This window comes from Equus przewalskii, chromosome 13 (genome assembly GCF_037783145.1).
Source record: "Equus przewalskii isolate Varuska chromosome 13, EquPr2, whole genome shotgun sequence".
Lineage (NCBI taxonomy): Eukaryota > Metazoa > Chordata > Mammalia > Perissodactyla > Equidae > Equus > Equus przewalskii.
In genome coordinates this window covers 21,123,038-21,142,223 of record NC_091843.1, presented here as the reverse complement: position 1 = coordinate 21,142,223, position 19,186 = coordinate 21,123,038, and the positions used below count along the sequence as shown (strand labels likewise).

The 19,186-nt window shown below is 40.5% G+C and overlaps 1 protein-coding gene across 2 annotated transcripts; it reads right to left on the bottom strand.

Annotated features, from left to right (window-relative positions):
* Nucleotides 1–1,589: 1,589 nt before the first annotated feature.
* On the bottom strand, nucleotides 1,590–18,738 carry HAVCR2 (hepatitis A virus cellular receptor 2). Of its 2 annotated transcripts, XM_008514883.2 has the most exons (7): nucleotides 18,483–18,738; nucleotides 17,147–17,485; nucleotides 16,195–16,278; nucleotides 11,897–11,937; nucleotides 10,305–10,431; nucleotides 6,573–6,609; nucleotides 1,590–4,715 (listed from the first exon to the last, which is right to left on the bottom strand). In XM_008514883.2, the coding sequence occupies exons 1-7, from the start codon at nucleotides 18,535–18,537 to the stop codon at nucleotides 4,556–4,558; spliced, it is 843 nt and encodes a 280-aa protein (XP_008513105.1). In that variant the 5' UTR covers nucleotides 18,538–18,738; the 3' UTR covers nucleotides 1,590–4,555. The 2 variants fall into 2 exon arrangements, with proteins under 2 accessions (XP_008513105.1, XP_008513109.1); XM_008514887.2 differs by lacking the exon at nucleotides 16,195–16,278 and having other exon boundaries at nucleotides 18,483–18,709.
* Between the last annotated feature and the right edge of the window lie 448 nt (nucleotides 18,739–19,186).

Below are 19,186 nucleotides of genomic sequence, written 5' to 3'. Positions count from 1 at the left end.
AGTCCCCAAACTGTCCGTTCCTACAAAAGTGGAAGTCTTTTACATTCATGTATTTTTCACAGTCTAATCACAACCATTCTTTTCTTTATCCAAGATAGACAGAGAGAAAAGAAAGCAACGTAAGTTGCCTAAAGCTACATTCAGACATCGTCAAGCACCTAGAAACATGGAAGGTTATGAAATAATGCTTCAATAACCATACAAGCGCTAACGTGGCAATGCACATGTTTTTCTACAAAGCAGAAAACACAGCAGGTCACTCTATATTTATTTGGGGGTCTGCTCTTAGAATCTATGTCACCTGTATCACTTCATGCCTTCACCTGGTTAATATTTATTGAGCACCTGCTGTGTGCCAGGCAATCCTTATTCTCTGAGAGTCACTTGGAATTTTATAGAGTGAAATTAAACAAGTGGTAAAGACAAGAATTAGTATTTCCAGAAGAAAGAAAAAAATAAAGAAATCATCAAAAAATTCTTTTCTGTATCATTCAGAATCTAGTATGCAGATCTGTCAATGCCTACTGCCTTTGATTGTCATCATTTGCTTGGCTATCAGGCTGCCCTGCTGGACTTCCTTGAAGGCAAACACGAATGTTTCTATCTGTGGCACCTGTGCCATGGCTTGAGTTTGCAATATAGCAGGCATATATTCATTCTACAAGTTCTTATTCAGTATCCATTACAAATCAAGCATTATACTGGCTCCCTGGGGCTTAAGATGAACGATAGAGTTTACTTTCTAGTTGATGATCAGGGGAGACAAACCACCAAAAATGTAAACAAATAAGAGAATTTCAGATTTGAGTAAACCACGTAGGAAATAAAGTGGACTAGAGATGGGGAGGTTGGTACTTTGGATAGGGTAGTCAGAGAAAGTTCTGATAATATTTAAGCAAGAAACACAAAGATGAGAAAGAGACAGCTCTGCAAACAGTCTGAGGGAAGTATTCCAAACGGAGGGAAACGAGTCCATTGAAAAGGCGCTGGAGCCAGAAAGAACTTGGTTTGTTCTAGAAGCAGAAGGAAGACCACACATTTTCTTGAAATAAGGCATCCAGATAACTAAATGCAGTATTTCTTAATTTTTACCTGAAATTTCATCATTTCAGATAACTTATTTCTCTCATGGTGATTAGAAGCTGTTTGGCTGCTGCTTATGTAAGAGGAGTTTTTGCTGGAGTAGAGGGGTTGCTGGGAGAGTTAAGGAAAGGCACGTTGCTCGGAGGACTTCGCTGAGGCCTGGGCAGCTGGCAGACTTTAAAGCTCCCTCGCCCTTGGATCCTTACTTCAACCCTCAGATTTAGCCAATGCTAAGGTCAAGAGATTTTTTTAAGCTTTAGTGGTGAACTTTGGGATAAACAAATGAATCAAAAATCTATATCACTGGTATAGCAAAACCGTGTGAAACAACCTTCACCTACCATTACATAGTTGTCACTTTTTACTTAAGTGCTTCTGAACAAGAACTAAATTCAGTGTGCAATTGAGTAGTAGTGGCAAGTAACATTGTGGATAAAAATATTGAAAACAGATTAGATATAGATATATGGACATTTCAGAGCTGACAAAGAGAAGATAAACACTGCTTTGGAATATAAAATATTTGTTTTACATGAACTAGGTTTAAAATGAGTAAGTACAAATACAAAATGTAGAAATTATAAAGAACAGTAAATCAACTTATCATGAAGCAGGTTTTCATGTAGACTATAAAGCTATAGTGAAATATTTTCCAAAGGTGACCCACCCACAAAACAATTATATTAAAATAATATGCATATTTAAACAGATGTCCCACCACCACCACCACCACCACCACACGTGAGTAGCATAAATAACCATTTAAAAAATAGATATCACTGCCTTCTCTGGAAAAAGTGAGACACAACCATAAGCAGAAGGAATTTGAATAAGAATTCACAAAAGAAATCACTGCTACCAGTCAATGAGTGACTTGGAATGACCTTAATCATTGCAGTCAATATGACTGAGAAAAAGAGGATCTAGAAGCTTGAAACTAACATTTTTGACTCATACTGCTCCTTTGTACAAGTTTCCTCTGAAAACTGGCCAAAATCTGAGCCCTTGTCAAGCTTGAGAACCCTCCAACCAAATGTTCCAGCTATCCCCCTTTTCTTTGCCACTTCCCAACTGAGTCCCCACTCCAAATAATTGAAACCAGGGTTCTAGTCCTGGCTTGCTGCCACACCCTACTGTTGGCCATGACCTTGAACTTAACATATTCATTTCTTCATTTCTTTCTGTGATGAGAAGGGAGGGCTGACAGGAAAACATTGTCATCATGCTTAACTCTAACTTTTTTATTACAAAAGAAAATGGAGAAAATAATTCAAACCATTACAGAAGCACATAAAAGGAAAAAGGAAAAATCTGTCTATTGACCATTTGCCCTTACGGGCTAACCATATTAATTTGGGTATATTCTTCCAGATTTTTTAAAGAAAAAAAAATTAGCACCGACTATATACACTATTTTAGAACTGTTTTTTTCTTTTGACTTAGCAATATAGTATTTCCCTCTGACAGGTAACCTAAGCTCTGTGAAAGTAGGGATTGTGTCTGCTTCTTTCACTGTTATATTTCCAGGGACTAGAATAGCGTCTGGCACGAAGTAGGTGCCCGTAAATGTTCACTGAATGAATGAAGGGAATGAGTCCTCCTTCCTGTCAGATCAACTAGAAGTTGTACGGGGTCAGGGATGTGTCTATTTGGTCTCTATGATCTCAGCACCAGAGTACCCGGCAGATAGTAAGCACTTAATAAATATTTCTTGAATTAGCAAAATAGCTCAATGATGAAACCACGTATTCTTTTTAACTGCACCAGTGTCTTGACACACCATAATAATCAATTATTCCCCCATTGATGGAAGGAGTCTCTTACAAACACCGTTGCAATGATCATTCTTGTATATTAACCCTTGTATAAAGATTTTTGTAATAAGAATCTCTTTCAGGGGGAACCCCTGATTTGGTCCAAATATGTTCTAAGTCCCTCCCCTAGAATTTCGTTACTTTAAAACACTTACACGATTAATTTTTCAGCATGTATAAGAGCAACCGCCTATAACTTTGCAAAATGATCTCCCTTACATATCAACTTCTAGAAAGCCAGTGCTTCCCAAAACTGTGTAGATGCAGCCCAAACACTATAATGCACACAACAAGACTGCCAGGAAGACATCTAGAAACAAACAAACAGGCTGCCTGCATCTTTGGTGACCACGATCTTCTGCATGTGGCACAGTAGCACTTTAGTCACCTCCTGGGGAGAAGCAGTTTTCAGGCAGCAACAGGTTGTATTGTTGATTGATTCTTCATGTGCTGCTGAGGGTTGGGCAGAAAGGGAGAAACAGGCAAGAGAGTAACAGACTTCCAAGGGTCTGAGCTGGGAGATGAGGCTGAGAAACAAAGGCCACTTCGGCCTAGATAAGAGCACATATGGGAGCGTAAGGGTATTTGTGATTTCTCCAAGAAGAGAAGTTACAGAGATCTGTCTAAGCTTCCAGTGGAAAAGTCTTTCTAGAAAGCTACCTTTCTGCTTATTTAATTTTTTTCACTCCAAAGATATTTAGTAAATTTCTATTATGTGTCAGAGCTGTGCCAGGCACTGGGAAGGCAAAAAATAAGCAAAGCAGACCTAGTCGCCACCATCTTGGAATTGAACCTTAGGAACACTGTCTTTCCGTAAGGGACCCGACCCCGACAAACACAGATTGCTGGAGTCCTTTGTCTTCTTCCCACCAGGAAACGGAATTTACGTCCCAGTCACTGCTTCTTCTTCTGTGAAAAACACAGATCCAGTCCTTTCCATGAATGGAGAAGTTGGTCAGAGATATTTCACTCTGAGTGCACCACAAGCAAAACTTGGCAAAACACACCAAGTGCACTTCCTTTTTCTCGGGAACGCCTGCCACAACACAGTTCTTGCTGGGCAGTCTTCTCAAATGGCAAAGCAGAGCTGTGCCGTGGCACTTACTGTTGGAGAATCAACATTCAAAGAAGCATAAACCTTGAGACTCAGAGGGAACTTCCAAGATCATCTTCCTACTCCAGTAGTTTCTTAACCTTTTATGGGTCACAGATTTCTTTGAAAATAAGTGACTCCTTTAGACTTTCTGTGCCAAAAAAGACATGCACATATATCTCAGCACATAATTTGACCTATATTTTTGGGAACTTCATGGACACATGATAAGATGGAATTTCCCGGAATTTCAGAGCTCCCATATTAAAAATTCCTCCTTTGTATAAAAGCCCATTAGATCTCTAATGCCTTGATTAGCACTCTCTGAGTTGGGTAGCGCCATTGGCTGGAATACAGAAGTGATGGGCATAAGTAGAGTGCAGGTCACAGTTCAATCCCCAAGTGAGCTAATTATCTTCAGAAAATGGAAAAACTCTGCTTGGTGGCCATGGACAGAGCCTCTAAAACCGGTCAGCTGACACATTTCACAGTTTTCAAAGAATACCAAGCTCAAAAATGAAGTAGTTGGATCTGACGGCATTGAAAGGTGACAACCCAGACGTTGTCAGGATTGTTGCTCACTGTTAACAGAGCAGTAATACTCATATGGATCCTCCATTTCATATATGTTCTCCTCAATGGTATAGATGTTTTCCTCTGAGCGCATCCCTTCTGCTCCTGCATTTTCTAATCCCAAGGGAGGGAGGTTGGCCAAAGTGACAAGGCTGTGGAAATAAAATGTTGCAGTTGAGTTTAGCACTTCCCAGGCAACATAGAATAGAGTTAAGAGAATAAGCTTTACTGAAAAGATGGCAACCAAATGCAGTACATGATCTTTGATCGGGTCCTGGCTGGAGGAAGAAACCCCATAAAACAGCAATAGAATAACTGGGGAACAATTGAGGAAATCTGAATTAACCCTAATTTTCTTAGGTATAAAAATGGCATGTGTTATCTAAGAGAACATCCCTATTCTAAGGAAGTACAGAGAGAAGTGTTTAAGTGAAGTGTCAAGATGTCTGAATCATCCTTACAAATGGTTCAGAAAAAAATCATGTATTACATAAATAAAGAAGCAGATAAAGCAAACATGTCAAAACATTAAATCACGTGTTTAGGTGAAGGGTTCTATTGTTCCTTGTGCTGTTATTTCAATTCTTTTGTGGGCTTGAACAATTTTGAAAAGAAAAAACAAAGAATATGTGATAGATCCGATCAGACTTGAGTTTGAATTCTGTCTCTGTCGCTTACCAGCCATCTGACCTTGGGTAAGTTGGGTTGGTTTTTTCATTCATTCATTCAAGACATTCTTAGCGTGTTACACACTGTTCTATGTAGCAAGAGTACAGAAGTGAACAAAACACAGAAATCCCATAGAGGTTGCATATCAGTAAACTTTGTGTCTCAGGGTCCTCGTCTACAAAATGGGAATGAAAAGTGCTCTATCTCACAGGGCCACTGTAAAGGAGTATTTATTCATTCAATCATAAAATATTTATTAAGCGCCTACTAAGTATCAAGTGCTATGCTAAGGGATACAGTTATTGATGTGCAGACAAGTTCCTAGTTTTCTATGGAGGCTAATTATAGGCAGAGACGAATAGCAATCAAATAATTTCACAAATAATTTGTGAAATTAAAGAATTCATGCATGTAAATGTTACCTATGGATATTATCACATTTCAGATTTCAGCTCTAATAAAGAATACTGGCACAGATGATCTGAAACCATTGATAATTAAATATTTTATTTGTCCTTATTTGACTTTTTTACTGCAGGCTATTTCTTCTTCATAATTACACTGTCTACACTTAGTCTAAAATTATTACTGATTTAGATAGTACCCAATGGACAGAGTCATTTTTTTCTTAAAATACTTTGTATTGTACTTATGTACCAAATGTCACTAAAATCTAGTAAAGATTATGTAAGCTATGTGTATTTGGAATGGGTGCATGTGTGTGTATATATATATATATAGTTAGGAATGGAGACTAAGACCGAGATATAATAGATCAGTAGTTTTCATCCCTGTTTGCAAGGATCACCTGGAAAGCTTTTAGAAAAATACCTATGCTTAGGTCTCATCCCCAAAGATTCTGATATAGTTGCTTTGGGGTTGCCAACAGTATGTTTAAATGCTCTAGGTCATTCTAATAGGCAATCAGAGTTAAGAACACATGGATTGAGCTGTAAAAGCCCTGACAGTAGACTCTGGGTTTCTTGTTCACTTCTGTAACCCAATGGCCAGCCCAGAGCCTGGATGTAGTAGGTGCTCAATCAACTGAAGGGTTAGTTCATCGAAAAAATCCTTAATTCAGAAATAAATAAACATTTCCTATCAATGGGGAGATAAATTCTATATCTATAATTTTAGGACTAAGGAAACTAGAAGGATCAGGCGGTAAACAGAGCAATGTGTTGAATTTGCATTCCATAAATCTAGGCCTACAGCAAAAAGGAAGTGTAAGTTTATATCCCAAAGTCCCAGGGCACGACTTCTAGAGCAAAGATCAAAGCCATAGTAGAGTAGGAGTCTCCAAGAGTCCCGCCTTCCCCTACCCCACCCATCATTCTTACCTTGAATTCTGTAACTTCTCTTTGCTATGAGAATACCCTAGGTAAAAGGGGGAAGAGAAATCAGTTAAAAATGCTTTCATAAAATAAATGAGATAAGAAATAAAATGGGCTCGCTGGAGGCAAGGATTGTTTAGGGAAATCTGGTCTCCTCTTATACTGAATTGAGTCAAACTACCAGTGTGTGTCTTGGTTTATTACATGAACCATGCTAGAAAGTAACAAAGATGCATTTTTCACATTCAAAAAATATATAGAGCACCTACTATGTGGCAGTATGCTAAGCACTGGGGAAACAAATGTGAATTATGAGCCCTGACTTCATGAAGCTTATGTTCTAGTGAGGGAGGCATTTAAGAAAAAAAGAAAGAAAGAACAGTAAACAGGAAAATAAAATAATTTCAAATTATGATGCGCTATAAAGAAAACCAAGAGTGCACTGGAACAGATAATAGAGAGCGTGGTCAGGAAAGAATTCTCAGAAGAGATGACTTTTAAGCTCAGTTCTGAAAGAAGAGAATGACTCAGGCAAGTAAAGAGACAAGGGGAACATTCCAGGTAGAGAGAACCCCTGGTAAAGATGGTGATGAGTGCCTGAAACTGAAATCATGGCTGGAATAAGAGAGTGGCCGAGATAAGATCTGAGAGGCAGGCTGGGGCAAGATCCTATAGGACCTTTTAAGTAACATTCAAGAGTTTGGATTTTATTCTAAGACCCGTAAGAAATAATTGAAAGGTAGAAATATGATATGATTGGGTTTTTAAGATCCCTCTGGCTGCTATGCAGAGAATGGATTAAAAGAGGTTATAAAAAATAAGGAGATAAGTAGAGATGATGATGCCTCAGAGTAAGGTGGTGACTGAGAGAGATGCAGAATAATGAATGGATTTTAGATATATTTTTGAGAAAGACTCTGTAAGAATTGAAGCTAGATTGTGAGTTGGGAGTGAGGAAAAAGAAGATTCAGGAATGTCTTCTGGCTTTCTGGCCTAAGCAACCAGATGGATGGTGGTGAAATTCTATGATGGGGAAGATCAGAGAGGGAGAGGTTGGGTTCTGGGAAGGTGGAACATAGCATCTAGAGCTCCATTCTGGACATGTTAAATGTGGGAGATATATAAGTGGAGATAGCATTTGGACAGTTGGAAATCAGTACCAATACTCTGAGAGTTGGAGAGAGAAATTAAGGATGACATTTAAGTCTATGGGAATATAGGTCATCACCTAGAGGGTGTATAGAGAGGAAAAGGGCCAGCCCTAAGGAATCCCAACATCTAAAAGTCAAACCAAAGAAGTGGAAATAACAAAGTGACTGAAAAGGAATGGCCAATGAAGTAGGAGAGTGATGTTTCAGAGGTGAAGAGAAGGAATACTTTCCAGAATGAGTGAGAGTAACTTGCTTAAATACTGCTGAAAGATTGACTACAATGAAGACAGAGATGTCTATTGGATTTAGCAAAATGGAGGTCATTGGTGAGCTTGATTAAAACTATTTCCATGGTGCTTCAGGGGTAGAAGTTACATGGTGGGTTGAAGAATTCAGGGGGGTGAGAAGTAGGGACAATTCATTTGAGAAATATGGCTGTGAAGGAGAGCAGAGATATGAGAGTAGCTGGAAAGGAATGTGTGAACTAGAACATATTTTTATGCTATTAAAAATAGCATAAATAGGGGGCCGGCACGGTGGCGCAGCGGTTAAGTGCACACGTTCCGCTTCAGTGGCCCAGGGTTCACCAGTTCAGATCCTGGGTGCGGACATAGCACTGCTTGGCAAGCCATGCTGTGGTAGGCGTCCCACATATAAAGTGGAGGAAGATGGGCACGGATGTTAGCTCAGGGCCAGTCTTCCTCAGCAAAAAGAGGAGGATTGGCAGCAGATGTTAGTTCAGGGCTAATCTTCCTCAAAAAAAAAAGCATAAATAGAAAGGGAGAGATGATTCTGGAGAAAGGGATAAAAGGAGGACTGAAGTCTAGGCTAAGGCAAAGGAGATGGAACAGGCTTTTGATACTTCATCAGCTGAATGAGACAGGAGGGAGGTGTGAGTAGCAGTGAGGTATGGAAGCTCATCTCAGAGAGTGCCCTAGAAAGATATAGGATTGCTGGCCATTATTGAGTGCCACTTTATGGCTTTGATGTCATGACTTAAAAACCTGTCACCTTGGTTATAAGATTTTCTCCAGCAGCTTCTAAGAAAAAGATTATAAATCAAACAGGACTTTCCCATCTGTTCTTCTAAGTAGCCATATTTTTTGGAGTAATATGTGTGTGCAAAGCATCAGACTTTTCTAATTCCTCATTACCCTCCTTTCAAACCCCTTTAAACAAACTAGAATGATCCCTAGTATCCAGGCCTTGGCAGAACTCAAAAAGATAGTGAGTGTTATCATTGCTCCTTATCAACCCGTAGACTTAACATTCGGGTGATCAATTCACAAACTCCACTGCTACCTCTGTGTAAATCAAGTAAGTGTGGGTGGGGTAGTTTCTTTCTCCGAACAATTCATCTACTGATAATGGCAGAACAACTTAATGGTGAGGAATAGGACAACCCTGGTTTCAAACCCTATACAAATCAATTAACTGTGTGACTTTGGGTAAGTTACTTAACCTTCCAGCACGCTGGTTCTCCATTTGGTAAACTAGAATAGTATTAATACCTCTCTCATAGGGTAGTTACGAGGATTTAGTGCCTGTAAAGCCCTCAGTAGCTTCAAGCTACACAGTTAGGGTGACCAACTCATCCCAGTTTTCCCTGGACTGTCCCATTTTAATATTGGAAGTCCCACATCCTAGGAACCCCCTTCAGTCCTGGGCAAATCTAGGACAGTTGGCCACCCTCCAGGAACTCCATGCTTGTGTATTAGTGAGAAAAGCTGCCAGAATGCACGAAGCCCTGGGGTGTAAGACCTTGGCCTCTGCCCTCAAAGAGAAGAGAATATATCACAATTAGAAAAGTGTGTGAGGCCTTTGGGGCGATGGAAGTGTTTGGGTCTTGACTGTGGTGATGGTTTCCCAGGTGTAATCATCTATTGAAATTCATCAAGTTGAACACACTTTAAATATGCAGTTTATTGTATATAAATCATACATTAATAACTTTTTTAAAAATAAAGATAAGTAACTGCGGAAAAAAAAAAAAGAATGTATTGAGTTTCACGATGGAGGGAAATACAAATGCTGCAATCCTGGCCATGAACCAGTGTTAAAAGGACTTGCAGCCCTTCTCGAAAGACCTACAACTGAGAAACAAGACGGACAAATGCACAGACGTGATTTTCTTCGTCGTGCTTCCTAATAAACCTGGAGGTGTTCATGAATTAAACAGTTTTGTTTACTTAACAAAAGATAAAAGAACAGGTATGGGAATCAGCCCGCCTGGATTTGAATTCTAGCTTTGCCACTTACTGAATCTGAAACCTTGGGAGGTGGTTTACTCTCTCTAAACTTTACTCTCCTCTGCTGTAAAATGGGGATAACAATACTACCTACCTTATAAGATGGTGAGGATGAGAAAATGTAAATAAAACATTTAGCACAATGCCTGCCTGTTCCATGGTAAGCACTGAATAAAAATTAGCTATTATTGTTGTTAGGGTTTGAAAGATCTAAAGGCTATTTATTCTAATGACCTTTAGGCACAAATGTAAATTTATATTTCTATCTAGGATTATGTTGGTTCCTATATTAGCAGTTTGTTGTCAGAGGGAGAGAGAAGCAACATTAGATGACTTACATATGAGAATTAAAGCACCAAAGATAAGAGCCAGAGCCAGCCCAGCAGAGACCCCTGCTCCGATGTAGACGCCTATTCTGGTGGTCGCGCCAGAGTCTTGTAACTCATTATCCAATGTGGATATTTGCTATGGAAACACAAACAGAATTGCAGCCAACAGCCAGAAATCGGTTGTGCACTCAGCGAATCTCATGACTTGTGCCTCAGACTATCCCTTTCATAGGATCACAGCATTGCAGGGACCTTGAAACCACCCTTGATCTGTCCCCTTCTAGACAAGCCTCAAATCACCCAAAGAAAGGGATTAGCTTAATCTTTGGAGTTAGCAAGGAAATAACATGTGCCGTCCGTCCTCTGCTGTGGGTGGAGAAGGAGCTCTTAGAAATGGGCTCCCCTACTCCTCAAACAAAAATGGGCTTGAGAGTTGAGTCCTGTTCATTCACGATCCCTTGTTCTTCCCAAGGAGTTTCAGAGGGGTCTAAATTTGGTGTCTTGCAATGAAACTCCTATTTCCACAGAAAGACAGTGATTTAAAAGCCAGGACTTTGTAACCAGACAGTTGTGAGTTCAAATCCCAGCGCTGTCGCCAAGAGCTGAGTCATCTTGTAGAGTTACTGAGAAAATTACGTGAGAAAAAATATAAAATGCTTGGCACAGGGCCTGGTACATGATAGATGTTCCATCAGTGGTAGCTATTATTGCTATTGCTCTAATTAAGTTGATGTTTTAAAAACTGAGAGTCACACAGAAAGTCCTTCTGCTTCTAAAATTTCAGTCCATGTTCCCCCTTTAAACAATAAGAGTAAACACTTTTAAAACAAGGAAGTCAAGGAAATTAATCTTCCATTCCTTCAATAAACATTTACTGCAGGAGTGCTGTGTGTGAGGCATTGTGCATTAAGCACTGTGGGCACACAGAGGTACTTAAAGGCCGTCCTTGATCGCAAAGATGGGAGGGACAAACACAAAATGCTGAGCCTCAGTTGTGAACACACAAAAGAGATTGAGTCAAGTGACTGTGGACTCCTGGATACGTCCTCAAAGAATTTTTAAGTCACTGCTGTAAGGTTGCTTTCTAGTGATTTTCTCTTTTACTCTGAGAAGGTAGGGGACACTAAAATTGTTGTTAATTGTAATACTGCTTTGCTGATAGTTACACATATAAATTCTTGGATTAGAATATTCCTGACCAGTCTCCTGGCATACATAAATAAATTTAAACAAACAAATAATCTCGCTCATTAGGGTTGCAATGGAAGCAAGAAGAAACATTCTGGGGAGATGGAGGGTCTTCAAATCCTCCCCAGTGGTATAGAGTCGTGAAATTTGATAAGAGGGACAAAATGCTAATGCTACTTCTTTTTGGTTTTCCAGCACTTACTATGTGCCAGGCATCTTACATGCATCACCTCATTCCTTCCATACAACAGGCCTTTGCGGTTAGAATTGTCATCAGCAGCATGTTACAGCCAAGGAATCTGAAGCTAAGGGAGACCAAGGAAGGAGTGGGCAAGAAGGAAGGCTAAAGCCACGCTTTCTTTTCTCTAAGTTGAACACAATGTTAGTTCATACACACACACACAGTTACTTACTGTTAGATTTTTGTCATGGAGGGTCTCCAATGTCTGTGTCTCTGCGACAAAGAGGAAAAACAGCCAATAGAAGAGTTAGGAACATTTTATTTTATCTGAGTTAAAAAAAATGTTAAAGATGCCTATAATCCTATCTGAAATTAATTCTGCTCCCATAACCTTTACAATAATTAATTGGGAGCCCAAGAAAATTTACTGAACACTTACAAATCAACTTTAGGATGCCCACGTTTTTCTCATCTAGATAATGAACCCAGCTACTTAATCTCTGTGAAATGGAGACTTCTGCCAGGAAGCCCTGTGTTGAATATGTGGTTTGTTATGTCCACAGGGCCCTAATGGGGTCTACAAAATTCCAACAACAGTGATAACACTCAGGCAGGCATTATATTCTAATTAGACTTCAAAAGATAACAAAGGTTAATTTTCTTGAAAAAGTTTAACATTTATGCAAATATTAAAAATTATTTATTTTTATAAAAAATTATTATTAAACTTAAAAATAATTTATTTTGATAGAGTATTTGGTTGCCTAAAAATGAATATAATAACAACTATAGTTACAATTTACCATGAACGGGCATTGTGCTGAACTCTTTAAATGAAATATTTAGCATTCAACACAACTATCCTAAAATAGGGACTACTGGCACCATCACACAGATGAAGGAGCTGAGAATTAGTAAGTTAAGTGATCTACCCAAGATCCCACAGCTTAGTGAATGACAAAAATGGCCTTCCAATTTAGGTCCACATGGCTTTAAGCATATACTCAACTATGCTGCCTTCAACAACCTTCACCTGAACATTGTCACTACTGCTCAGCACATCACATCGTCCAGCTGCCAGCCCACCTCCTTTCCTTTTCATTTGTTTATTAATTTATCTGCCTATCCATTATTCTATGAACTTGTGCTATACCCCTACTCTATGCCAGGCACGGGGGACAGAGCAGTGATCAGGTGGTACAGGCCCTGACCTCATGGACACTGCATTCTAGAAAATCAATATGAGGTCGTCGGCTTTGGAAAAACTAAGCATGCATACTCATTTTTCTGGCTGAGTCAGAGACTCTGAAAATTATTTTTTTTTTTTTAAGATTTTATTTTTCCTTTTTCTCCCCAAAGCCCCCTGGCACACAGTTGTATATTTTTAGTTGTGGGTCCTTCTAGTTGTGGCATATGGGATGCCGCCTCAGCATGGCTTGATGAGTGGTGCCATGTCGGCGCCGAGGATCCTAACAGGCAAAACCCTGGGCGCACTGAAACTTAACCACTCAGCCACAGGGCCGGTCCCTGAAACTTCTTAAATGTCATGATCACTTTCTGGAAACCTAAAAGTCTAAACCTTTGAATGTAAAACCCTTGTGTGTAAAGGGTTTGAATAACTGCTGTTTTCATAGACTATGCTTTTATAGTATTAAAAGCATACTTAATTAAACATAGTAAAGGTTAGTCTCTGCCTAAATTTTTTTTTTTTTTTAAAGAGGAATTTAAAGTATAAAAACCACATTGGTGGAATGGCTAAGTAAACATGAATCTTAACGACACATGAGATTTTCTAATTCAAACCCAGTTTCTGCTTCCCTGTAATTATTTTTCTTGGTCTAAATGATGATGACTTTTTCTTGTCTGATGGCTTTTTTTTTTTGCTTCATTTTACAGTGAAAATAATCAATAAAATAGACCACTGCTGGGTTATTGTGGCTTATTTTCACATAGATAGCCATCAACAAAGATGAATGGGACAGCTGGAGGAATTTGCAATATTTTCCCTAAAGAACTCAAGACTTGGCTGGGGTAGAGGCAACAGTGGGGGTGGAAGTGATGGTCTTATAAGTATAAAAATTCAATCGTTACCATCCAGCAAGTACTATGTACCAGAGATGGTGTTTAGCACTTTACATGTACAATCTCTTTTAATCTCCACCATGGTAGGTAGGTACTATTATTTTCGCGTTTTTCAGATGAGGAAACTGAGTCTCAGAGAGGTACTTTGCCCAAGATCACACAGTTATTAATTGGCAAAGCTGAAATTCAAACCAAGTTTACCTTCAGAGCTGAGGACTCACCCATGACCCGGTCCTACCTCCTTCAGGTGGAAGAGAGATCGCATTTGTTCTGTGTTCAAGTTGGATTTAGGAACTTCCGGAATCCTTGGGACTCTTACTTGTTAAGGCTCCACTCCACTTTATAGCAAACATACCAAATGTACCCACATTCCACATTCAAGAAAAGATAGGTATAACTACAGATGAGTTGACTGGCAGGTAACTAATTGACATAATGTTACATACTACAGAAATGCCATTAGGGCCAGCCTGTGGCCAAGTGGTTAAGTTCGCACTCTCCACTTCGGCAGCCCAGGGTTTTGCTCATTCTGCTCCTGGGTGCGGACATGGCACCGCTCATCAAGCCATGCTGAGATGGCATCCCACATGCCACAACTAGGAGGACCCACAACTAAAAATATACAACTATGTATCGGGGGCTTTGGGGAGAACAAGGAAAAATAAAATCTTTAAAAAAAAAAAGAAATGCCATTAAATATTCATCAATTTCAATTTTTCATTTTATTTTCCTATTTGGAGCTATTTTTTGTTTGTTTAAATATTTTCTCGGGCCTCTGAAAAGCTCAGAGACTATAGGTACTGTGTCTATACCCCCTGATGCAAGAAATGGCTACATTTTTGTTGTCCTAGAGGGAATGGCCTAACAAGTAAAAGCTAAAGGGAAGGAGACTTCTGCTCGTAGTGTAGGCAATTCTAAGGAAACGCACTGCCTTGGGAGGAAGTGAACTCCCCATCCAGGAAGGTGTGTGGGCAGTGAATGACCACTTGGTGATGTTGTAAAGAGCCTTGGGGCACAGGATCGGAAAGTGGGACTAAATGATCCCTGAGGTCCCTTCTGGGTCTACGTTTGTAGGATTCTTTAAAACATAACAATGGCATACAATAAACATCTGGTATGACTCGATTAGCCCACAATGAGGATGATCATCTGTCCCCCTCATATTTAATTTCCTCACTAATTGCGTAAGAGCTGTTGGCTACCAATCGCTAAAGAACAACCAAAGATTGAACCTTTAGAGAGCTGAAGTTAATAACTATAATAATAACTAATGTGTGGGCACTTCCTGTGGGCCAGGTGCTATGCTGAGCACTTTACATACATCATCACATTCAACCTTTACAACAATCTTATGAAGTAGGCACTGGAATTACCCTCGTTGTAGAGGTGAGGAAACTGAGCCTCATAGAGTTTGAGCAACTTTACAGAGTTCATAAAGCCAGTATGAAGAGCTGACATTAACACCCATTCTACCTCTTACTGAAGAACCTAACCACAATCTCATTCTGCTTCCGGATCTTACTGATAATATTAATAACAATAACTAACATGCGTTGAATATGTACTATGATTAGACACTAGGCTTAGCACTTTAGACGCATTTTCTTATTTACATAAATAAGAGGTTTATGAGATTAGGAAATGGGACTTAACTATTATTAACCTCATTTTATGGAACAAAAGCTTGAGCTCCAGAGAGGTTAGGACTCTTAGAGGAAATAGTTAAGATTAACCTCCCTGATCAGTGTGATCTGATGTCTGCCCTTCTGGCGCTATCTTCTCTTCCAGAGCAGCGTGGAAAAGTCCTTGCTGAATTAATTAAAGAATTTAGCTGCTCCTTCTGAGGTCGGAATCTGAGGAAGCTGATGGGCTTTATTCCAGTTAGAAGGGATCCTACAAATCACCTAAACCAACCCCAAACATGGACTGGAGCCAATTCACGACAAAACACCACCAGTCTGGGAGTAAATCAGAAAATAATGATTCTGTAATGAGTTTTCCATTAAATTAAACCTACTTAATTTAAAAGACTGTCCCTTTTTTGGTGCAGTGTTGGTAAGAGTAGATAGAAATTTGTCTTCTCTTATTTGGCAAAATATGTGGATCACCAATATTCTTTTTGGGGGGTTGGGAATTTTACTGGGTCATGAAATCCAAAAGTCTCTGAACCTACTCCTTGGACAGAAGAGGAAGGTGAGATCCAGAGAAGTGAAAGGCTTTGGCCCAGGCCACAGGGTTAGTCGTGACTAATCCAGAATCCTAGCCTGGGGCTCCTTTTTCCCCTGCATAGGTTTGTCTCCAACTCCTCCCTCCCCTCAAACACTATTTCAGCTGCACAGAAACATTCATGCCTCCACTCCTAAACTTTCTCATATTTTTCGCATACTCAAAACCCTCTGAACTCAGAAACTGGCCAAAGGCTTCCTCCTACACCCCATGTGTAATTACCTGAGCCACATCCCTTGGTGGTGAGCATCCTTGGAAAGGCTGTAGTGAAATGTCTCCATGGACTGGGAGCAGTGGTGACCTTGGCTAATGTCAGAAACCAACGTGAGGACGAGAGCAGAGCGTTTGTTTCGGGGAATCAGAGGGGGAGCATGGCACAGAAAGAGAAACACATGCTTAACTTTCCAACCTCGCTGGGGCTGGCTGAGAGTGTATCACACACTTAAAATGTTTCTTATACATTTTGAGAAGGACGTTACAGTCATCATTGTCACGGTCTCGTTGTTAATAATAGAACTAGCGGCCACAAAAGGCCGCACTAAATGCTTTTCATAAAACTTCTGCTAAAATCCTTCCAATGACCTATATGATGGGTGTTATCATATTTTATAGAGGAAGAGGTCACAGCATTTAAATATAACTTACCCAAGATTACGCAGATAGTAAGAGGCAGATTTGGGTTTGAACTCAGCTCCATTCACCACAAAGTACACGCTCTATAAATCTTCAAACACACAAGCACATGCTCCCCTCACACACACACAGTCCAGTGATTCTCAATTTTGGCTGCACGTGGGCAAGAATCACCTGGAGGAAACTTTGTAAAATCCTGGTGCTCAGGCTCTGCCTCCAGAGACGCTGATCTCTCTGATTCGTGGGTGGGGCCCAAGCATCTATAGGTGTTAAAAAGCAACCCAGGTGATTCTAATGAGTGGCCAGCATCTCGAACAACTGATCCAGGCCTTTGCTCCCATTCTCTAGATCCTATCTATGAGTTTCAAAACAGACGGAGGGAATTAAACGTGGCTGGGCATCACTGACAGGGCCTGTTAAACTTTAGGTCTTAGGGACCCACGCTGTAATCGGGGAGGTCAGAGGTGAGGGCAATCAGTGTATTTAACATGATTTGCAGGTGGATCTTGTTCATAAAGAAGGCATACAAAGGTTCACTCACCTGGTTTGATGACCAACTCCAGGTTTGTTTTTTTATCGTTCATTAGGCCTGGGAATTGGATCCGGCAGCAATAGGTCCCACTGTCAGCTAAAGTCACATTCTCTATGGTCAAGGACACGTCTCCTTTGTATAAATGCCCCGTCAGCCGATATCTGCTGGATATCTGGTATTTCAAGTTCTTTCCATCAGTGCTGACCACTAGACCATGACATTCAAACACAGGACAGGGTCCCCGGCCCCAGCACACAGGCACGAGATCCTCAGAGGGGGCTGGAGAGTAGTGGCAGGGCAGATGTGCATTCTGACCCACCTTGGCTGTGTATTCCCCTTCCAAAGACCCTGAAGAAAGAAGGAAGGAGAGCAAGACGCAGGCAATGAGTGAGATTGGTCCATTTCAGGAAAACTGCCAATAATGCCTCGTAGAATAAAAACGAAACCACTGCTGCTATCCTGTTGGAGGATAATTCACAATGACAATGATTCTCAGACATGAGGGGCATCCGAATTACCCGGAAGCCCTGTTAAAATGCAGATGGCCGGCCTCACCTGCTGGAGTTCCTGATTCAATAGGTCTGGGGTGCGGCCTACGAATTTGTATTTCTAACAAGCTCTTGGGAGTTGTTTACATGGCTGGTCTAGGAACCTCACTTTGAGAACCGAAGCCCTAGGAGAGACCTGTGGCCCAGGCCAGTGAACACCGGAGGGCAAGGCTGATGGAAACAGACAATGAGAAAACCGGCCATTGTCAGCCAGGAAAACAGCTCATCCATCTGGGCTAGTTGTCTGTTCAGCAACAAAGGGTCGTTATCCTAATATAAATGTCTCTCTCCTTTTTTTTAAAGCACCGGGTACATGATGAATAAAAACGTTGGCTGAATAAGAAGCTAGTATATGGCTGTTTTGAGGTTTAAAATTAATTGCCTTTTAAAAAAAAAATACATACATAGTAAAACATTCAAACAGTATAAAAGGTGTATGAAAGTCTACTTCCTCTCTCCCTGCTCTTTCCCACTTCCCAGCTGCCCTTCCCAGAGCCTGAGCATTAAGAAGCATTCATGTATTCCCACTCCCCTGCAACACACACACAAATAGAAGTCTAACATATGCATTATTCTGCTCCTTGCTTTTTCCAATTGACATTATGACTTAGAGACATTTCATATCATTATGTCTAGCAGCTTCACTGTTTGCATCATGGATATATTGCAATTTATTTACCCACTACTCTGCTGGTGGACATTTAGTTTACTTCCAAGCTTTTGCTGTTACAAACAATGTCCATCCTTGTATCTTTATCTTGCACTATCCAACTGCAAATGTCTATGCCCAGACTTACTTGTAAGTAGTAGCAGCAACAGCAGGACACAGTCAAAGGAAAGATGTGAAAACATGTGTTCCGAAGAAGAAAAGTCAAAGAATGGCTCTGTGTAGGTGCCGTTTCAATTCTCCAGTTGAACTGGATACTTCCTGCAACCGTCTCTGTTCCACAATCACAGGAGTGGTGGCCACTCCCCTGGGTGCCAGTCCAGCACACCAGGGCGTCTGACTGTCAGTTATTCCTCTATTCACACTACCAAGGCCACAGTCACATCAAAGGAAACCCCAGTTCTCTGTCATGTCACACCACACACATCCTGCAAGAGCTCTGACATTTATCCTCCTAGTATCAACAAAGAGGAAGCAATACTCAGAGGAAGAAAAGTATTAGTCAAGAAAAGTATCTCTCTATGCCCAAGAGCATGCAGGTGACAAAACTAGGACCGGTTATCCCAGTATGTACTTTTTCTAAATGTTTGAAATATTTAATAAAAGACTTTAAAAAAAAAAAAAAAGTCTCTCTGAGGGGCCGGCCTGGTGGCGCAGCAGTTAAGTTCACATGTTCCACTTCAATAGCCCAGAGTTCGCCGGTTTGGATCCCGGGTACGGACGTGGCACTGCTTTTCAAGCCATGCTGTGGCAGGTGTCCCACATATCAAGTAGAGGAAGTTGGGCACAGATGTTAGCTAAGGCCAGTCTTCCTCAGCAAAAAAGAGGAGGATT

Bases quoted from the DNA above. Each gene is read 5' to 3' on its own strand.
- HAVCR2 (XM_008514883.2), bottom strand. From the start codon at position 18,537: ATGTTTTCACATCTTTCCTTTGACTGTGTCCTGCTGTTGCTGCTACTA. The intron at 10,432-11,896 runs GTAAGTAACTGT...GTGTTTCCATAG, and splicing joins TCCATGACAAAAATCTAACA to CAAATATCCACATTGGATAA. The intron at 4,716-6,572 runs GTAAGAATGATG...TTATTTCCACAG, and splicing joins GAGAAGTTACAGAATTCAAG to CCTTGTCACTTTGGCCAACC.